Here is a 21,251-nt window from a genome sequence, read left to right as displayed (position 1 = left end):
GGGGTATAGAGAAACTCAATATTGCCTTTGCAAACCTTTCCATAAATCTAAAATTATTCCAAAATAAAGTTTAAAAACAAAAAATATAGGCAAACACACATACACATGACAAAAAACAAGATGTCTTGATTTGAAATAAACAATTATTATATGCCTTGTGCAAGAGATTTTCTTATAAAACTGCCTTTTTTCCCAAGGAATTAGACCATTCAGGGAATTAATGATGAGCCACAATAAATAAGCCTTACAAGGAAAATATTTGGAAGTTTTAAAAGTTCTGTATACTCTCTTATAACTCAATAATAAAAAGACAAATAATTCAACTTAAAAATGGCAAAAGATTTGAATAGAAAGCTCTCCAAAGGAGATAAACAAGTAGCCAACAAGCACACAAAAAGATGCTCAACATCAGCCATCAGGAAAATGAAAATCAAAACCACAACAAGATACCACTTTACACCCACCAGGATAGCTATAATCAAAAAGATAGCTAATAACATGTGTTGGTAAAGATATAGAGAAGTTGGAACCCTCATAAACTGCTACTGGGAATGTAAAATATGCAGCTGCTTTGGAAAATAGCTTGGCAGTTACTAAAAAGGTTAGACATAGACAGGTGTGTTCATAGCAACATTATTCATAATAGCCAAAAAGTGGAAACAACCCAAATGTCCATCAACTAATGAATGGATAAACAAAATGTGGCAGATCCATATAATGGAATATTATTCAGCCATAAAAAAGAATAAAGTACTGATACTTTCTACAACATGGATGAACCTTGAAAACGTTACGCTAAATGAAAGAAAGCCATTCACAATGACCACATATTATATGATTCTACTTGTACGAAATGTTCAGAAGAGACAAACCTATAGAAATAGAAAGTAAAGTAGTAGTTGCCTGGGGCTGGGAGAGAGTTGGGGAGAAATGAGGAGTGACTGCTAATGGGTATGAGGTCTTTTTGGAGTGATAAAAATGTTCTAAAATTGACTGTGGTGATGGTTGTACAACACTGAATATGCTAAAAACTATTTGATTCTTAGCTCATTCAATAAAGCTTTTTAAAAAAAGAGTTCTGCCAATTAATTTCATATCATCATTGCTGCGGTTGTTGTTATAGAAAGGGCACACTGAACTACGGCTAAGCACTTTTCATTCTCATTTAACCTTTACAAGAATCCTGGGGGTTTAGTATTATTAAGCCCTTTTACAGATGAAGACACTGGGTCCTGGAGAATATAAATAACTTGCACAAGATCACACAGCTAGTAACTGCCAAATTCAAGATCGCTCTTCATCACATCACACTGTTTATTTTTGTGTTGGTATTCCTCAGTTTTCACTTTAGTATTTAGTTCAAGAATGAATATAGAAAAATGTAACAATGTCTAAAGATGACAAACTCAAGAGTAGCCTTCACAGTGCATTTATCGTAAAAGAAACGCTAAGTAAAATATTGTCTATATGTCTTAATAAGAATTTCCCATATAAAACTCTATCCATAACTAAACATTTCATAATAAAACCATCTTCAGTGAATAGATAGTTGCACTAATAAAGAATTAAGGTTTTACCTATGATCTCCCTGCAGATTCAGTTTGAGGAGAGTCATTTTTACACTCACACTATCCTCTATAAAAATTAAGCCAATCTAGGCAAGACTAGTGATTAACAATGCAAATTCTATTTTAGGAAACAGGAACCAGAGCCAGAAAACTGTAACCATCTTGAGCTATTCAGAGACCAGCACAGAAAATCTGACTTACTTCTGACAAGATACCCACTGACTAAATAAAACTTAAACATGTTATGCAATGTTCTAAGCTATTCTACAAAACTTAACTCATTTAATTCTCATAACAACTCTATGAGACTACCTCTTTCACTTACTATGTAACATTAGAATTGTTATAGTTATAATTTTACCTATATCATATATAGTTATAATTTAGAATTAAAGATAATTATAACTTTTAAAAGTTATACGTCTCTCAAAATACAAACACGAAGTGGATTTTTTTCTTTATATTCCTCTTAATATTACACATCATCTGATGTCTATTCTTACCACGATTCTGGTTCCATTCATGTGCTTCTCCTAAGTATTTTACATCAAACTGGTATTGTCCATTTATGTAAAAATAATCATCAGTACTAAGAATGACTCCACTTGGATTATCCTCTTGCAAAGTCCTGTGAATGATAAATGTAATTATTTTCATTAATTTTTATTCTATTTAAATTCTCTCTCCTAATTTTTGCAAGGTCATAATCTGAATTAAAAATTCAAGTATTGGACTTCCCTGGTGGCTCAGTGGTTAAGAATCCACCTGCCAATGCAGGGGACACGGGTCTGATCCCTGGTCCGGGAAGATCCCACATGCCGCAGAGCAACTAAGCCCGTGTGCCACAACTACTGAGCCTGTGCTCTAGAGCCCGCGCACCATGACTACTAAATCCTGCGCTCCTAGAGCCCGTGCTCCGCAACAAAGAGAAGCCACTGCAATGAGAAGCCTGTGCACTGCAATGAAGAGTAGCCCCCACTCGCCGCAACCAGAGAAAGCCCGCGCAAGGCAAAGAAGACGCAACACAGCCAAAAATAAACAAATAAATTAATTTTTTAAAAAACCAACTTAAAAATTCAAATATTATTATTTAAAAGTATGAAAATATTTTAGTATTCAAACAAATCACACTAGAGGGACTTCCCTGGTGGTCCAGTGGTTGAGAATATGCCTTCCAGTGCAGGGGATGCAGGTTTGATCTCTGGTCAGAGAACTTAGATCCCACATGCCGAGGGGCAACTAAGCCTGCGCGCTGCAACTACTGAGCCCGTGTGCTCTGGAGCCCATGCGCCACAACTAGAGAGAAGCCCGCGCACCGCAACAAAGAGCCCTCGTGCCGCAACGAAAGATCCTGTGTGCCACAACTAAGACACGACGCAGCCAAAAAAAAAAAAAAAAAATCACTCTAGAAATCCTCTAAGCAGAAGTTTGACTCCCAGGAATACAGACCTGAGGCAAGGCTACTTTGCTTTATATACTATAAAGGTTTGAAAATTAACACATTTTAATTATCAAGAAAACCAGACAACTGAAAATGCTTCAGAACTCTTATCAGTCACAGGCAATCCCCTCATCTGGTCACTTGATACACACTGATCTACCTTACCCACTCTAAGTGGAAGGTCACTTCCCATTAGGTGAGTACCTTGATATTCAACCGATCTTCAAAAGTAGATGAAGCTCTTTGTATACTGCCATAAATTTAGTGAGTATGCCAAAAACATCCAAAAATATACTGTTAATAGACTATTAATTTAATCTGTTAAATTATACAAAGTTAAGATAGTTTTGTGGGGCTTTTCTGACATCTCTTTCTTTTGGCCATGCTGCGCAGGTTGCAGGGGATCTTAGTTCCCCAACCAGGGATCAAAGGTGGGTCCCCTGCAGTGGAAGCGCAGAGTCTCAACTACTGGACCACCAGGGAAGTCCCCCATCTCTCTTTCTTGACTCTGGAATTTATCTTCTATATAATTGAGATACATGCAAAAACTAAGCAAACAGAATCCACAGAGACATAACAATGCTACCCTCTTAACCATTTGTAAAATATCACCATTTATCCTCTCCTAAAACATGTATAAATATTTCTAAAGTTAAAATATACTTTTAAATTAATTTTTATTGGAGTATAGTTGATTTACAATGTTGTGTTAGTTTCAGGTGTACAGCAAAGTGAATCAGTTATACATATATCCACTCTTTCTTAGATTCTTTTCCCATATTAAAATATACCTTCTGAATTTAATTTTTATTAGCATCTACTAAGTGCCAGGCACTGTTTTAAGCACTGAGAATACACCAGTGAATAAAAACAACAAACATTCTTGCACTCATGGAGCTTACATTCTGGTGAATGCTCACTTGATCCCACTTTCTAAGACTCCTACATTTATCCTCTTCTCTCTTATCTCCAAGTCTTCCCTTCTGACACTTTACTTCCTCTTTTCCCTTTAAACATGTATACATCTCAGCTATCTTTTAAAATCTTAACCACACTTTAAGGACCCCTTTTTCAACTATTACCCAACTTCTCTCCTTCCCTTAACTGCTTTAGTATAAATGCTTTTTTTAAGGTCTTAAGGTCTTCCACGTTCCCAGCACAACAAAATTGTTTTTCAAGATAACCATTCATGACCTTCTTTCCAATAAATCCAAAAGCTGTTTTTCATCTTTCATTTTCCTTGGGCTTGCACACTAGCTTAATACTGTGGACTGTTCTCTCTGAGAAAACTCAGCTTCTATGTCTCTGTACTTCCCAGTTATTTCTCTCTATTCATTCAAAAATTATTAGTAAGCTCTGACTTTGTGACAAGCACTTCTTTCTCTTCCCAATCTCTAACTGTAGCTGCCTCTGGCTCTAAGGCCTCTGAAACCTAGTTCTTCAAACAAATGTCACAGCACTATTACCTTCTAAGGTACAACCTTTTGTTCCAATCTTTCACAAAATGCAATATCATAACTGACTGTAATGTCTATAATATTAAATTGTTTTTTATTCTTGTGGTCATTAAATCAATGAGAAAGCCTATGTCTACAGAAGAATATACTTATAAGTGTATGAGTAGAATATGTGGAAATTTATTGGAAAATAAATTCACACTAAGAAAGGACATTAAAAAAACAACTGAAAATGAGCTCATCAAGGTATACATGCATACTCACTAATGCTAGATACACCCAGGATCAAATAGAAAAGACCCAGCTAAGAATAGAAGAGAGCAAAGAGTTAAAATTTGGAAGGAAAGGGGAAAAACTGGCAAATAAAATATATTAGATGTAAATATTCTGGAATTTAAAGAAGGGGGGTAGGAGAAAACTTTGAAAACAGCACTCTTTAACAAGTGCCACTGAAAACACAACAAAGCTGCCTCTAACCCTGACTCTAGTCTCTCATACCAAGGCATCCACAACATTCCTTGATTACAAAAGGGACATAGATGGGTATTTGAGATAAAACAACTGAGAGTACATTTTACAAGAAATAAATCACTGAGAATGTGAAGTTCTCTATCAGTGGTTCATCCCATGTTCTTTCTTCAAATCATACATTTCTAAAACCTTATTTAACAACATGCTACACTTCCAAATCTCCAACTACCAGTAGAATTCTTGTGTATAAGACTTCCTTGAATTCAAAATCAATTATGGCCCTTTATCTCTATAATCAAAGCTGAGTTCATCTTTCTCCCACTCAAATTAGTTCTCTTCCACATGAACTTATTTGTTGATTTCACAAGTTCACAATCTTGGAATCATCTTTAATTTTTTCCTCTATTCTGTCTCTCAAGATATTCTGAGATGAAAGAGTTCAATAAAAACTTCTAGAGAAAACAGTGCTATTAGCTACAAAGTTAAAAAAAAATTAGTAAACATCTCTATGAACTAAAAGTATTTCACATATTCATGCTGTTATAAATATTCAAGTTCATGCATTACACTCTTTCTTTAAACTCAATTAAACCTCATACCTTGCCAAAAAAGATTTTCCTGATCCCGGAAGCCCTCTGAGAAGAACAAGAACTAGTCCAACATAAGATGAAGTCTTCTTTCTTACAACCTGAGAAACTGGAGTTTCTTGTACCTGATAAGCACTTGTTCCCTCTTTATTTCTCCATACCTTTGTTGGGGAAGTATGAGAAATAACCGGGGGTGGAAATGTATAGTTGACAGGTCTCCAGTGTGCAGCTGTGGTTACAACAGGAGCTACAAAGCCATGGTTTCCTTGAAAGAGGTCAAAAGCAGGAATCATTGGATTCCACATTGGTGGAGGGGGAGGAGGAGGCAGCAGTAGAGGGAGAGGGGTAAGTACTGGGCAGTAATTCACATCCTTCCCCTTTGGTGGCAGTTCAGTATGTTTGTGTGACTGAAAATTGAATTCTTCAGAAGGTACAAAAACATCAGGGACAGAAGATTTCTGATCTCCACCTGTACCTAGTAAACCAAGCCCCAGATTTTGCACAGTAAGGTTTAAAGGAGCCTGAAGTTCGTTGGCATCCAAATCTACAGGGGCTTGAGAGAACTGAGTCTCAACACACGCAGATTCTAAAAGCTCTTTCTGAATTTGGTTACTACAATCCATCATAGTGTCATTTGCTACATTTAAAGAACTACTGAGAAGAGAATCTTCCAATGCCAATGTGTTATCCTTTGTAAAACTTTTGGACTCATTTGAAAGTGAATGTGAAGTTAAGGAATTTGAACTTAATGTAGAGGCAGAACTCTCTACATTTTCACTGTTCAAATCCATATTTTGTGTAGAAAGAATAGGAGTTGTACTACTTGAATCTGAATTTATAAATGCACTCGGGTTACTAAAATTATTAACATCTCGCAAAGGCAAAAATGAGTATGCATGGTCATCAGGAGAAGAGTTCAATTTCTCAAAAGCATTCTGTATTAAGGAATCTAAGTCTTCAGTTAGCTGCATGTCCAAAAATGAATCCATTTTTGAATCTTCACTCTCTTCTTCAGGAGGACGCTTTTCCATTATTTCACATCCCACTGCATCTACTTGGTTCTCAGAAGCAACGAAGCTTTTTGAAGGCGATTCTTCTATTTTAGCATCAGTGGCTGATAATTCTAATAGACAATCCATGGCATTTTCAACTGTACAACAACAAGAACGACAACAAAATATATCTGTATATATTGAAAACAGTAAAATATAATTTAATTAAAATCCACATAAAATTATACTAGAATTCACACTGAATGAAATACAGAGAAATTTATAAATATTCAAGTCATTTCTTAAATTAATATTTTACTAATATATCAGTCTGTATTAGTGAAAGGTTTAAATTATGAAGACATGCAATGTTGTTACTTTCAAACAAACAGTAATAAACTAGGCTAATGAACTGCCATCAAGTAGATATTCTCTGATGAATTTATTGATTAAAAGTAAAAATATCTGTAATTATATACATTAGGGTTGTTTATAAAGATCCTAAAATCAGTTGATTTACTCAACAAATACTTACCTACTGCATGTCCTTTTAAGTATGAAGTATTTTAAGTACTCTCCTAGTAAATGTAATTTGTACATATGGTCCATGCTATGAATTTCACTTAATACAAAAAATATGTATGAGCATGTACTACGTATCAGACATACTTTGTACAAAGATGAATAAGACAGCTTTTAACTACACTCAAAGGATTTTTGCAGTCTAACGGAGGCAATTACAGATAATTACATTAGAAGACGATCACACTATAATATAATATAGGTTAAATAATGCACACTTTTAATAATATACAAATGCCTTAACAGCCTTATAGGAGAGTAAGGAAAGATTTCACATAAGGTAATATGCGAACTGGGAGTCGAAGATCAAAAAGAAACTTGTCAGCCACAGAAGGGAAAGGCAAAGCCAGTCTTGAAAACACAAAGCATGTTTAAGGTATTAAGAGAAGTTTGTTGGAATGCGAGTACACAGTAGTATGGTGGGTAAGAGGAGATAAAACCGGAAAGGGAAATTGGGAAGGGTCCTGTATTTCATGGTAAGAAATATCAATTTTATTTTCTAAGGGAACTTGAAGGGAAACTACCTGTCATAGCATTTGGGCTAGATGCTTTGTCATCTCACTGAATCTTCAAATTATACTATGAGGTACAGTATTCCTAGCAAATAGATGAAGGAAATGAAGTTCAGAAAGTACATTAACTTAGCCCAAGTCACACAGATAGTAAGTGACAGAGCCAGGACTGGTATGTCTGACTCCAATGCTGAGCTCTTTCCCTTATAACATAAATATAGAGCCATTAGAATTGTTAAGCATCAGAAATTTGAGGCTTTTTAATATTATTTTTATGTTTTATCTTATTTTGTTTTATGGAAGATAAATGTGGAAACAGCACAGCACAGTAGGTAAAAGCTCTGGTCAGGAGTCAGAATGACATTTAAATCCCTACTTGCTGGCAATAACACTTTGAACGAGTTACTTAACTTTCCTAAGCCTTGATTTTCTCATTTGCAATGTGTGGATAATAAAAGTACCTACCTCATAGTGTTGTTGTGAGGATTAAATGAGATAATCCATGAAAAAGGGCTGTGCACAAGGACTGGCACCTAGTAAGCACCCAATTTATGTTCCCTTAAGAAGAAAAACAAAGAGGGATTGGAGGGGGCAAGCCTGACAGAGAGACCAGTTAGAAGACTATAGCAATACTATAAAAGCTAGAAGCCCTAAACATGGAAAAAATAAAAGGGAAAAAAAAGCAAATATAAGAGGTATTTCTAAGAAAAAAATCTATGTGATAGAAAAATCACAAAAGAAAAAAATCAACCAAAAAAATTAATGTGTATATAATGAAAAAAACAGTATTAAGTAAAAATAAGTAAAAGATCAAACTATATCTATATAACACAAAAGAAAAGTTCTTTCACAGAATGTTGAAAAAAATTAAAACAATGGTATAAAACAATGAAAAGCACATGAACAATTTACACAATACAAGAATTAATAAACAATCATACACAAACATGTTCAACATTTCTCTTTATCTTTAAAAAAAATAGCATTAAGAAAAGGTAAAATCTTATTCCTAAAATCTTAAAATAATACCATTCAATGCTCAAAAGGCTGTGATGAAACTCCTATATTTATACAGTGCTGGTGTCATTACAGATTGGCAACCCCTTTTTTTTTTTTAATAAAGTAAATTTACTTTTTAAAATTAATTTTTATTGGAGTATAGTTGATTTACAATGTTGTGTTAGTTCCTGCTGTACAGCAAAGTGAATCAGTTATACACACACATATATCTACTCTTTTTTAGATTCTTTTCCTATGTAGGTCATTACAGAGTATTGAGAAGAGTTCCCTGTACTATACAGTAGATCCTTATTAGTTATCTATTTTATATGTAGTAGTGTGAATATGTCGATCCCAATCTCCCAATTTATCCCACCCCACCATTTCCCACACTGATACCATATGGCACACCTCTTTAGTAGGCAATTTAGCAGTATGTTTCCAAGAGCCAAAAACTGTCCTAACCCTGTAATAGAAGAAAATAAAACTTTGGGACTGAGAAAAAAGCCAAAAGACAGAAAAGGTTATTTGTACCAAGGTGTTCTTTGCAATATTAATTATCCATGTAAAACTTAGTTATAATTAAATAAATTAGAGCACAACAACCCAATGGAATATTAGAAAGCTATTAAAAATAAATATAAAGACTGCAGCCAACACTGAAAAAAATGCTTATGTTAGGTTAACTTTAAAAAGTAGAATATACAATTTCATCAATATTATTATTCAAACTACTCAAAACATCAGTATTTATGAACAAGGTGTAGAGAAGATCCTGGAAAAGAGAAATGTTTTTTGTTAGGATGTAAGGGTAATATATTTTCCTTGTAATTCTTCATTGCTATGTTAGTGTATGTGCAACAAATAAAGTTTAAACACATCAAAATTAGGAAATAAATGTTGAAGCCACAAGTAAAATTATAAACACGATCATTTCTGAGCATCATGTGGACTGCTGAAAACTGGTTTTCTGTATACATATCATAACAGGATAGATAAGATATGCTCACATCACAGACCATGGAATGTAAAAAAAATGGAAGTTTATCACATTACCAAAACTCCCTAAACCTAGAATAATTTTATCTTATACTAATCATGGCCAATAGCAATACTAAACATCAATATTTAATTTACTCATCAGTCAAATTTGATATGTATGTCTGCAAACATACATCTAAACAATTTATTACAAGTCATTAATAACTTACTATACTGAAGACTTTATCAAAACAAACCAAAAAAACGAAAACTCAACCTTCACTGAAAAAGTCCTATGAGGTACATACTATTATTATTCTCCTTAGCAGATAAGAAAACTGAAACCAGAGAGGTTAAGTGACGGAGCTGGAAATCCAACCTAGTTTTCTTGACTCCAAAGCCAATTTTTTGAAACCACACTACTCTATTAGCCTCAATTCTTAATCAGCTCTCATTTCCACAATTATAATTACCTTTTCACTCAAAAAATATTTACTGAGATCCTACTGAGTCATTTGGTATTTGGGGGCTTGGAGACACAACAGTAAAACAAAAGTTTTTTAAATCCCTGTCTTTAAGGAGCTTACATTCTAGGTCAATGGTTCTCAACTGGGGATGATATTGCCCCCACGGGACATAAGATGATATATAGAGGCATTTTTAGTTGTCACAACTGGGGTAGCAGGGAGGAATGTGCTACTGGCAGCTAGTGGGTACAGGCCAGAGATGCTGCTGAACATCCTACGATGCACAGGAAAGCCACGCACAACAAAGAATTATCCGGTCCAAAACGTCAATAGTGCCAACCTGTTCTAGAGGGAAGATAAAAAGAAATAAAACATAGAATATGATATCTACATATACATCTTACACTTAGAACTGTACATTTCTTGAAAGAAGAAGCTAAGCTTTATTCTTCTTCATATCCCTCGTAATACCCAACTTATACCTTGCCCGCAGCAGATATTCAAAAAATGATGAACAAAATAGAAATAAGGTAGCCATTTTCTATATTACTATTGGTCATGGCATAGTACATGAAATCTTCTTATAAGATGCAAAGGGTTCAAACTAAACTTTTTCTCACCTTTGAAATCACATTCAGAAAGCATCAAATACACTACATCAGGATCCAGATCAGAAAACATCTCTGAGATACTGGTGAAGAGTTCTTCCTGATCAACTTTTGTCTCACACATGGAAGGAAGAGTAGTGGTTGGCTCCTCATGACTAGCAACACTGGATACAACTTCCTTAGAGTTTGTAGTCTTCCGAAAAGGATTTCCCCCAAGATTTTTCCTTCTCCTTGGCATTCTGACTTCCAAAACTAAAATGTTTCCCTTCTCTTATTTAAGATGTTTGATATTTAAGTCATACCTCAAAGAAAATAGGGTTAAATATCTTGTACAATCCAGCAGTAATAGGACCTAAAATAGAAAGCAAGTTGAAACACTCAGACTATAGTTATACTTCCATGTCTAAAATCGGAATGACATCTTTATTTAAGAAAGTACCATCAACTCTGGTGGCAGCAAAGCCAAAAAGCAGTCAAACAATTTCTCTCTCCAAAATATTCAAGTTTTTCAGGATTGAACATGTTAAAAATTAAGATATTAACAAATGTAATATATTTTCAGAACAGTGAGTACACTGTTTTAGTACAATTATTTCATTAAAAAAAAAACAGTATTCATAATGAGAATGTCTACTGAACACCTATTTGGATGTCCAATAGGCATCATAAGCTTAACATGTCCAAAACTGAGCTCCTGATTACCTACTTCACACCTGTTCTTCCTAGTCTTTCCTATCTCAATTAATGCAACTCCATCCTTCCAACTGCTCAGGTCAAAAACCTTGGAATAATTCTTGACTCCTGTCCAGCCCACATCCAATCAGTAAGCCAATTTTGTCAATGCAACCCTCAAAATGTATCCAGAATATGATCATTCCTCACCATTTCCACTGCTACCACAGCGGATTAGTATAAAAGTCTCCTAACTAATCTCCTTGCTTCCACCCTTGCCCCTTCAGTCATAACAACTAGAGTGACTCAGTTAAACCACAGGGTCAGATCATGCCTCTCCTGTGCTAAACTATCCACTAGCTTCCCATCTCATTCAGGATAAAAGCCAGAGCCCTTAAAAGGGCCTATAACGCAGACATTTTTTACTTCAGTGTTGTCATCCCTAATCCTCTTCCCCTTGCTCATGTCACTCCAGCCATACTTCGCCTCCTTCTTCTTCAAACATCAGCCATGCTCCCATCTCAGAACCTTTACATTTGGTCCCTTCTACCTAAACTAATATTATCCCAGGTATCTAAAAGATGTATTTCCTCCTATCATTACTCCTATCATTACTCAATTGTTACCTTCTCAGCAAGTCAGTCGCCCAACACCACTTATCCCTTTTTCCTTACTTGAATTTTCTCCCTAAGATTTACCTTCTAACATAGTGTATGTTTCATCCATTTGTTTTATTTATGTATTGTATTTACTACCCATATTCCAGTAAAATGTAAGCTCCACAAGGGCAGGGACTGATAGATCTGGAGAACTCTGACAATCTACTTGCTTTCTCCACTTGGATCTATTTAATAAACAATTCAAATTAACACATCTAAAACCAAATGTCTGATATTTTCTCAAAAACCTGCTCTAACCATTTGGTCTGGCTACTGTCATCTTTCACCTGTATTCCTGTCTCCTAAATGGTCTCCCTGTTTCCACCCTTTGTCCCCTACAGTCTACTTTCAACACACCAGCCAGAATGATCTTCATACAACATGTAAGTCAGAATGAATTAGGGTCTGCTTTAAATTCTCAAGTGGCTCTCCATGTCACTCAGAGTAAAAGCTAAAGTTCTTACTATGGCCCACTTCCCTTTTGGCCTTTAATATACTTTTCCCCAAGATATTTGCATTGCTAACTCTCTCACTCCTTCAAATCTTTGCCCAAGCGTCACATTCAATGATTTCTTCCTTGATTACCCAATTTAAAGTCATATCACCCACTTTCTCTGCCCCAATTTCCCTTTCCTGCTGACCACCCACTGCCCTTAACACCTTCTAACATACTATAAAATTTACCTTTTAATTAAATTTATTGTGTCATAGCTCTCTCCATCTTCCAGGACTGCAATGTCAATATGGCAGCCACCAGCCACATGAGCCTATTTAAATTTAAATTAATTTAAATTAAATAAAATTACATTTTTATATATTAATATCAGATAAAGTAGAATTCAGAGCAAAAAAAAAAAATCAGCAGAGATAGAGGACATTATATAATCATAAAGGATCAGTCTACCAAGAACACGTAGCAACTCTAAATGTGTATGCACCAAACAACAGAGCCACTAAATAAGTGAAGCAAAAACTGACAAAATTGAAAGGAGAAAGAGACAAGCTCACAAGTATAGTTAGAGACTACAATACCCCTCTCTCAATAAGAGTAAATAGACAGAAGATCAGCAAGGATACCGAAGAACTCAATAACACCATTCTTTAAGGATCTAATCAACATTTATAGAACACTACATTCAACAACAGCAGAATACATATCCTTTTCAAGTGCCCAAAGAACATATACCAAAATAGACCATATCCTAGGCTATAAAACAAACCTCAACAAACTTAAAAGAACTGAAATCATATAAAGTATGTTCTCTGACCACAGTGTAATCAAACTAGAAATCAATAAAAAAAAGATAACAGGAAAATCTCCAAACACTTGGAACATAAGCAATATACTAAATAATCCATGGGTCAAAGAGGAAGTCTCAAGGAAAATTTTAGAATACATGGAAATGAATAAAAATGAAAATATACAATATCAAAATTTGTAGGACACAGCTAAAGCAGCAATGGCAGAAATTTATAGCAAATTTATAACTAAATGCATACATTAGAAAAGAGGAAAAGTCTCAAATCAATAATCTAAGCCCCCATCACAAGAACCTAGAAAAAGAAGAGCAAAATAAACCCAAAGCCAGTAGGAAAAAGGGAATAATAAAGATCAGAGAAGAAATGAATAAAACTAAAAACAGAAAAACAATCACTACAGACCCTGCAGACATCAAAAGACTAATAAGGGAATATTATAAACAAATGTACATGTGAAAGTTTGACATCTTCTATGAAATAGACTTATTTCTCAAAAACCACAAATTATCAAACTCACCCAACAGGAAATAGATAAAAGCTCTATGATTTTTAATGAAATTTAATTCACAATTTACAAATTCCCAAAAAAGAAATTCCAGGCCCAAATACCTTCAATGGAGAAGTTTACCAAACATTTTTAAGAAGAATTAACTAACCCTATATAATCTCTTCCAAAAATGGAAGAGGGAACCTTCTTAATTCACCTCATGAAGCCAGTATTGTTATCCTGACACCAAAATCAGACAAAGCCAGTTAAAAAAACAAACAAACCTGCAAACCCATATACTTCCCGAATACAGACATAAAAATCCTTAACAAAATATTACAAATAGAATTCAGCAATTTATTTTAAAAGAATTATACACCATGATTAAGCGAGGTTTATTCCAGGGATACAAGGCTGGCTCAATGTTTAAAAATCAGTATCCCACTCATATTAACAGGCTAATGAAGAAAAACCACAATTGTATCAATGAACGAAGAAAACAAGTGACAAAATTCAACACCCATTCATGATAAAAGGTACCAAAAAAATAGGAATATAAGAGAACTTCCTCAACTTGATTAAGAGCATCTACAAAAACTCTACAGATAACATTTTATTTAATAGTAAAATACTATATGCTTTCCTCCTAAGACTGAGAACAAAGCAAGGATGTCTACCCTCACCACTCTTATTAAAGATAATGCTGGAAGTTCTAGCCTGTGAAGTAAGAGAAGGTAAGGAAATAAAAGACATACTGATTCAAAAGGAAAAAATAAAACTGTCCCTATTTGTAGATGACATAGCTATCTATGTTGAAAATCCCAAAGAACTGACAAAATCTCCAACATATAAGTGAGTTCAGCAAAGCGCAGGATACAAGATAAACACACAAAAGCAACTGTATTTATATATTCTACCAATGAATACATGGGCACTGTAATTAAAAATACAATATGACTCACAAAAGCTCCAAAAAATGAAATATTCTGATATAAATCTAACAAAACATATACAAGGCTTGTATGCTAAAAATACAAAATCATGATGAAAAATATCAAAAATGTAAATGAATGGATTCATGGGCTGTTAGACTCAATAGAGTAAAGATGTCAATTCTCCCCAAATTGATATACAGGTTTAACTCAATTCCTATCAAAACCCCAGCAAAGATTTTTTGTGGATATGGACAAGATTATTCATAAATTTAAATGGAAAGACAAAGGAACTAGAATAGTTAAAACAATTTTGAAAGAGAATAGAGTAAGAGGAATCAGTCAACTCAATTATAAGACTTGTTATAAAGCTAAACTTATCAAGACTGTATGGTATCAGGGGAGGGACAGACATATAGATCTCAGAACAGATTATAGATTTGGAAACAGACGAGAGAACCCAGAAATAGACCAGCATGAATATGTCCAACTGACTTCTGACAAAAGTGCAAAAGCAATTCAATAGAGAAAATAGTCTTTTCAATAAATGGAACTGGAGCAAGTAGACATCCACGGATAAAAAAAATAAACCTTGACTTAAGTCTCACACTTTATTAAAAAAAAAAAAAAAAACTCAAAATGGATCAAGGAGGGGAACTCTGTTCAATGTTATGTGGCAGCCTGGATGGGAGGGGAGTTGGGGGGAGAATGCATACATGTATATGTATGGCTCAGTCCCTTTGCTGTGCACCTGAAACCATCACAACACTGTTAATCAGCTATACTCCAATATAAAATAAAAAGTAAAAAAAAAAAAAAAAAAAGGATCAAGGACTTAAATCCATAAAACTATAAAACTTTTAGAAAAAAAAAAAAAGAAGAAGAAGAAAATCCAGGATCTAGGGCTAGGCAAAAACACCAAAAGTATGATCCATAAAAGGAAAAACTGATAAACTGCACTTCATCAAAATTTAAAACTTTTGCTCTGTGAAGAACCTTGTTAAGAGGATGAAAAGAAAAGTGACAGACTGAGAGAAAATGCTTGCATACCATGTATCTAACATAGGACTAGTATCTAAAATATATAAAAGAACTTCATCAAAACTCAAAAGTAAAACCAGGGATTTCCCTGGTGGCGCAGTGGTTAAGAATCCACCTGCCAATGCAGGGGACACGGGTTCCATCCCTGGTCTGGGAAGATCCCACATGCCGCACAGCAACTAAGCCTGTGTGCCACAACTACTGAGCCTGTGCTCTAGAGCCCGCGAGCCACAATTACTGAGCCCACACACCACAACTACTGAAGCCCGTGTGCCTAGAGCCCATGCTCTGTGACAAGAGAAGCCACCACAATGTGACGCACGTGCACCACAACAAAGAGTAGCCCCCGCTCGCCACAACTAGAGAAAGTCCACACACAGCAATGAAGACCCCACGCAGCCAAAAATAAATAAATTTTTTAAATAAATAAATAAATTGATTAATTAAATCAGAGGGGGGAAAAATAACAAATAATTCAGTTAGAAAATGGGGGGAAAAAAACAGAAAAAAACATAACACCGAAAGGATATACAGATGACAAATAGGCACATAAAAGATTTCAACATCATTAGCCATTAAGTAAATGCAATTTAAAACTACAATGAAATATTACTTACACATCTATTAAGTTGGCTAACATAAAGAATAATGACAACACCAAATCCTGGCAAGGATGCAGAGAAACTGGATGGCTCATATGCTGCTGATGGGAATGTAAAATGGTAAAGCCACTCTGGACAACAGCTTGGAAGTTTCTTAAACTAAACCTGCAACTACCATACAATTAAGCAACTGCACTTCTGGGTGCTTATCTCTAAGAAATGAAAAATTATGTTCACCCAAAAACCTGCACACAAATGTTTGTAGCAGCTTTATTCATTATAACCAAAAACTAGAAAACAGTTCAGATGCCCTTCAATGGTTAACATGGTTAAACAAACTATGTTACTTCCATTCATGAGGTACTAGTCAGCAATAAAAAGAAATATACTATTGATACACAAGACCTGGATGAAATTCCAAAGAATTATGCTGAGTACAAAAAGTCAATCCCAAAAGGCTATATACTGAATGGTCCCCACTTATTTAACATTCTTGAAATGACAAAATTATAGAAATAGAGAACAGATTAGCAGTTGTCAAAGGTTAAGGAGGAGGAAGGAGAGGGTAGTAGTAGGTGTGGCTATAAAAGGGTAATTTGAGGGACTCTTGCGGTGATGGAAATGTTCTATATCTTGACTGTATTAATGTCAATATCCTGGTTGTGATGCCATACTAAGTTTTGCAAACATGTTTCTTTCATTGAGGGAACTGGGTGAAGAGCACAGGAGATTTCTCTGTATTATTTATGACAGCTGCATGTGAATCTACAATCTCAAAAAGTTTAATTTTGAAAAAAAGGATGTAAAATTAAAAATTCAGTTCCTTGGTCACACTAGTCACATTTCAAGTGCTCAATAGCTACATGTGGTTAATGACTATCATACTGCACAGTGAACTTTTCCATAAGTTCTACTGGACAGCACAGTTCCAGAATATAAGTTCCGTGGGGCAAGTGAATATTCCATTTTAGGAAGTTAAGAAGCTTTATATACAGAAAAGTACAAATTGAAGGTCATAAAGAAAAAGAAGTACAAACACATCTAGCCACATTTAAATGTAAAATACCTGTATATCAAAAAAAAAAAATTTACAGGAAAATGGCAACTCTTTCCAATTTCTCTCCTTCCATTCTTTCTTAAACAGGATTTTGCCCCCACCATTTCCACCACTACACTAACAACTGCTCATATCTAAATCACCAGTAACCTACGTCAATGATAAAAGTCAAAGACAAAAGGTCTAATCCACCGGGAAGATGCAGCAATTCTAAGTTTGCATTCAACTAGTGAAAGCCCTCTTTTGGTAACTATTAGAACAAGGAGGTCCCCACCACAGACACACAGAGGAGAAAGAGGAGGTGGAAAAAGGGAGAGAAAAAACAGTAAGGCCATAAAAGATTTGAGCCATATGATAAGTATAACGACTTAATATCTATACAACACTGGACCCAATAACCACAGAATACACTTTATTTTCAAGTACACATGGAATTATGCTAGAAATCAGTAGCAAAAATATAATTAGAAAACCAAATTACTTGAAAATTAAGAAATACACATCTATACATCAAAGAAGAATTCATTATAATTACATACTAACTAAAATTAATTTTAAAAATAATTATTATCAATTAGAAAATATTTTTAACCAAATAAAAATGTTACATATCCATACTTGTGAGAAACAAAGTCACACATAGAAGAAGAGCATACAAATGCATATATTAGAAAAGAAGAAGGGCTAAAAAAATAAATGATCTAAGCATCCAAACAACAGTTGGGGGGAAAAAAACGGCAAATCAAACCCAAAGAAACTAGAAAGAAGAAAATAATAAAGAGCAAAGAGAAAACAGAAAACAACTATACAGTACGGAGGATCGAAAAAGTCAAAAGATGGTTCCCTGGAAAAAAAAAAAAACACAAGAATAAATCACTGGCAAGAGTGATCAAAAAAAGAGAGAAAAGGCACAAACAACCAATACCAGAAATGAAAACAGAGACATCACTGTCAAGCCCACGGACATTTAAAAAAAGAGATGAATCTTGTCTTACAAGACTCTCATTATCTTAAGACTCTGATGCATCTCTTTAGGAGTCCAGTATATGTCTATATACAATTTATGGAAGAAATTTGCTTCCTTTTCACCTGTTAGTTTGAAATTAATGAATAAATTCTTTGTCTTGGTTGTAAAAAAAAAAAAAGAGATGAAGATATCGTAAACAATTTAACATCCATAAATTTTAAACTTTAAATGAAATGCACATATTATTTTTTAAAAAACAAACATCATACCATACCAGATATAAAAAAAAAAAACTGATACTTCTGTATCTATTAAAGAAATGAAATCTGTAACTTAAAACCTTCCCATAAAGAAACTCCAGGTCTACATGGCTTCATCAATAAATTCCACTAAAGGGACTTCCCTGGCGGTCCAGTGGTTAGGACTCCACTCTTCCACTGCAGGGGGCTCGGGTTCCACCCCTGGTTGGGGAACTAAGATCCCGCATGCCAAGTGGCATGGCCAAAAAAATTTTTTTTCTAGTTTTTTAAAATAAATAAATTCCAGGCTTCCCTGGTGGCACAGTGGTTAAGAATCCGCCTGCCAATGCAGGGGACACGGGTTTGAGCCCTGGTCCGGGAAGATCCCACATGCCGCGGAGCGGCTGAGCCCGTGAGCCACAACTGCTGAGCCTGCGCTCTAGAGCCCGAGAGCCACAACTGCTGAGCCCACGTGCCACAACTACTGAAGCCCACACACCTAGAGCCCGTGCTCTGCAACAAGAGAAGCCACCGCAATGAGAAGCCCACGCACCGCAACAAAGAGTAGCCCCTGCTCGCCACAACTAGAGAAAGCCCACATGCAGCAACGAAGACCCAACGCAGCCAAAAACAATAAATAAATAAAATAAACTTAAAAAAAAAAAAATTTAAATAAATAAATAAATAAATAAATAAATTCCACTACGGGGCTTCCCTGGAGGCACACTGGTGAAGATTCTGCCTGCCAAAGCAGGGGACACGGGTTTGATTCCTGGTCCGGGAAGATCCCACATGCTGCAGAGCAACTAAGCCCGTGCACCACAACTACTGAACCTGTGCTCTAGAGCCCACGAGCCACAACTACTGAAGCCCGCGCGCCTAGAGCCCGTGCTCCGCAACAAGAGAAGCCACCACAATGAGAAGCCCGTGAAGAGTAGCCCCCACTTGCCGCAACCAGAGAAAGCCCGCAAGCAGCAACGAAGACCCAACGCAGCCAAAAATAAATAAGTAAATTTATAAATAAATAAATAAATAAAATAAATTCCACTAAATAATCTAATACCAATCTTATACAAACTTTTCCAGAGACTAGAAAAAGAAGAAACACTTCCCAACTCATTATATGAGATCAATATAACCTGATAACTCTGCAAGGTTATTAAAAGAACGAAAAATTACAAGCCTATTTCACTCATGAAAATAGATACAAAATTCCTAAACAAAATATTAAAGTAGTAATACATAAATTATGAGTGATGTTACATAAAATACAAAAATTATATTAGTGACTGATAAGAATAATGCATCATTAATCTGAATTTATTTTAAGAATATATGGTTGTCAAAATATTTGAAAGTCAGGCTTCCCTAGTGGCACAGTGGTTAAGAATCCGCCTGCCAATGCAGGGGACATGGGTTCGAGCCCTAGTCTGGGAAGATCCCACATGCCGCGGAGCAACTAAGCCCGTGCACCACAACTACTGAGCCTGCACTCGAGAGCCCGCAAGCCACAACTACTGAGCCCACACGCTGCAACTACTGAAGGCCGCACGCCTAGAGTCCGTGCTCCACAACAAGGGAAGCCACTGCAATGAGAAGCCCATGCACCACAACGAAGAGTAGCCCCTGCTCGCCGCAACTAGAGAAAGCCCACGCGAGCAACAAAGACACAACACAGCCAAAAATAAAATTAATTAATTAATTAATTTAAAAAAATATTTGAAAGTCAACCAATGCAATTCCTGATATTAACAAAATAAAGAAGAAAAGTCATATAATCAACTACATTGTACCAGAGCTCATGGCCAGAGCATTAAGACTTGAAAAGGAAATAAAAGTTCTAAAGATTGGAAAGGAAGAAATAGAACCATCGTTATTCACAGACACTAAAATTGAGTGCATATGAAATCCAAAAGAATTTACAGATTATCTGTTGGATTACCCAGATAATTTAGCAAGGTTGCCAGACTGTACATCTCTTTAACACCAACATTGAGAAAATAAAATCTAATGGTCTAGACCTATTAGCTGCATTTACTCAGCTGATAAATCCCTCCTCCAAAGAACCTTTTAACAATATTATCTTCTTCTCAGGACAGTGCCACTCTCAGGATTTCCTCATCACTCAATCTGGGAACAGTGGAGCGTTTCCAGGCTTACCCACTCCTTTGGTGATCTCTCCATGGCTTTAAACACTAACAAAATGCTAACTAATTTACATTTCCAATCTGCACCTCTTCCCTGACTCCATACCCACACCAAACTACCCACTGAACATCTCCACTTTGTGTATCCAATAGACATCTCAAGCCAAGCGTGTCTAAGTGATCTTCTGATCCTCCACTGCAGACCCCCCAACTACAATCCTCTCAACTGCAGCAAGTGCAGTTTCCAGTTGCTGAGGCCAAAAAAACTGAGTCATTTTTGCCTCCTCTTTCCCTCACACCTCATGTCTAATCATTCAGCAAATCTTGCCATTTCTAAATTCAATGTATATTCAGATCATGTGGTAACTCTATGTTTAACCTTCTGAGGAAGTGCCAGACTGTTTCCCAAAGTGGCTGCACCATTTTCAATTTCTACCAGTATTGTATGGGGATTCCCGTTTCTCTACAATCTCACCAACACCTGTTATTGTCCCTCTTTTTGACTATGGCCATCCTAATGGTA

At 35.5% G+C, this 21,251-nt stretch overlaps 1 protein-coding gene across 2 annotated transcripts in view; it reads right to left on the bottom strand.

Annotated features, from left to right (window-relative positions):
* The window catches only part of N4BP2 (NEDD4 binding protein 2), a 109,897-nt gene that overhangs the window by 70,045 nt on the left and 18,601 nt on the right, over window positions 1-21,251 (bottom strand). Inside the window, exons 4-7 of one of the 2 annotated variants that reach the window (XM_061192192.1) lie at window positions 12,681-12,763; window positions 10,678-11,017; window positions 5,537-6,674; window positions 2,072-2,196 (exon numbers count right to left, since the gene is read on the bottom strand). In XM_061192192.1, the coding sequence (XP_061048175.1) occupies window positions 2,072-2,196; window positions 5,537-6,674; window positions 10,678-10,903 (1,489 nt within the window). In that variant the 5' untranslated portion in view covers window positions 10,904-11,017; window positions 12,681-12,763. Of the gene's footprint in view, window positions 1-2,071; window positions 2,197-5,536; window positions 6,675-10,177; window positions 10,186-10,677; window positions 11,018-12,680; window positions 12,764-21,251 lie in introns of those variants that run through there. The other variant, XM_061192191.1, reaches the window with a different exon arrangement.

Source organism: Eubalaena glacialis, chromosome 5, assembly GCF_028564815.1.
Source record: "Eubalaena glacialis isolate mEubGla1 chromosome 5, mEubGla1.1.hap2.+ XY, whole genome shotgun sequence".
Classification (NCBI taxonomy): domain Eukaryota; kingdom Metazoa; phylum Chordata; class Mammalia; order Artiodactyla; family Balaenidae; genus Eubalaena; species Eubalaena glacialis.
This window is presented reverse-complemented; position numbering and strand designations above follow the sequence as displayed.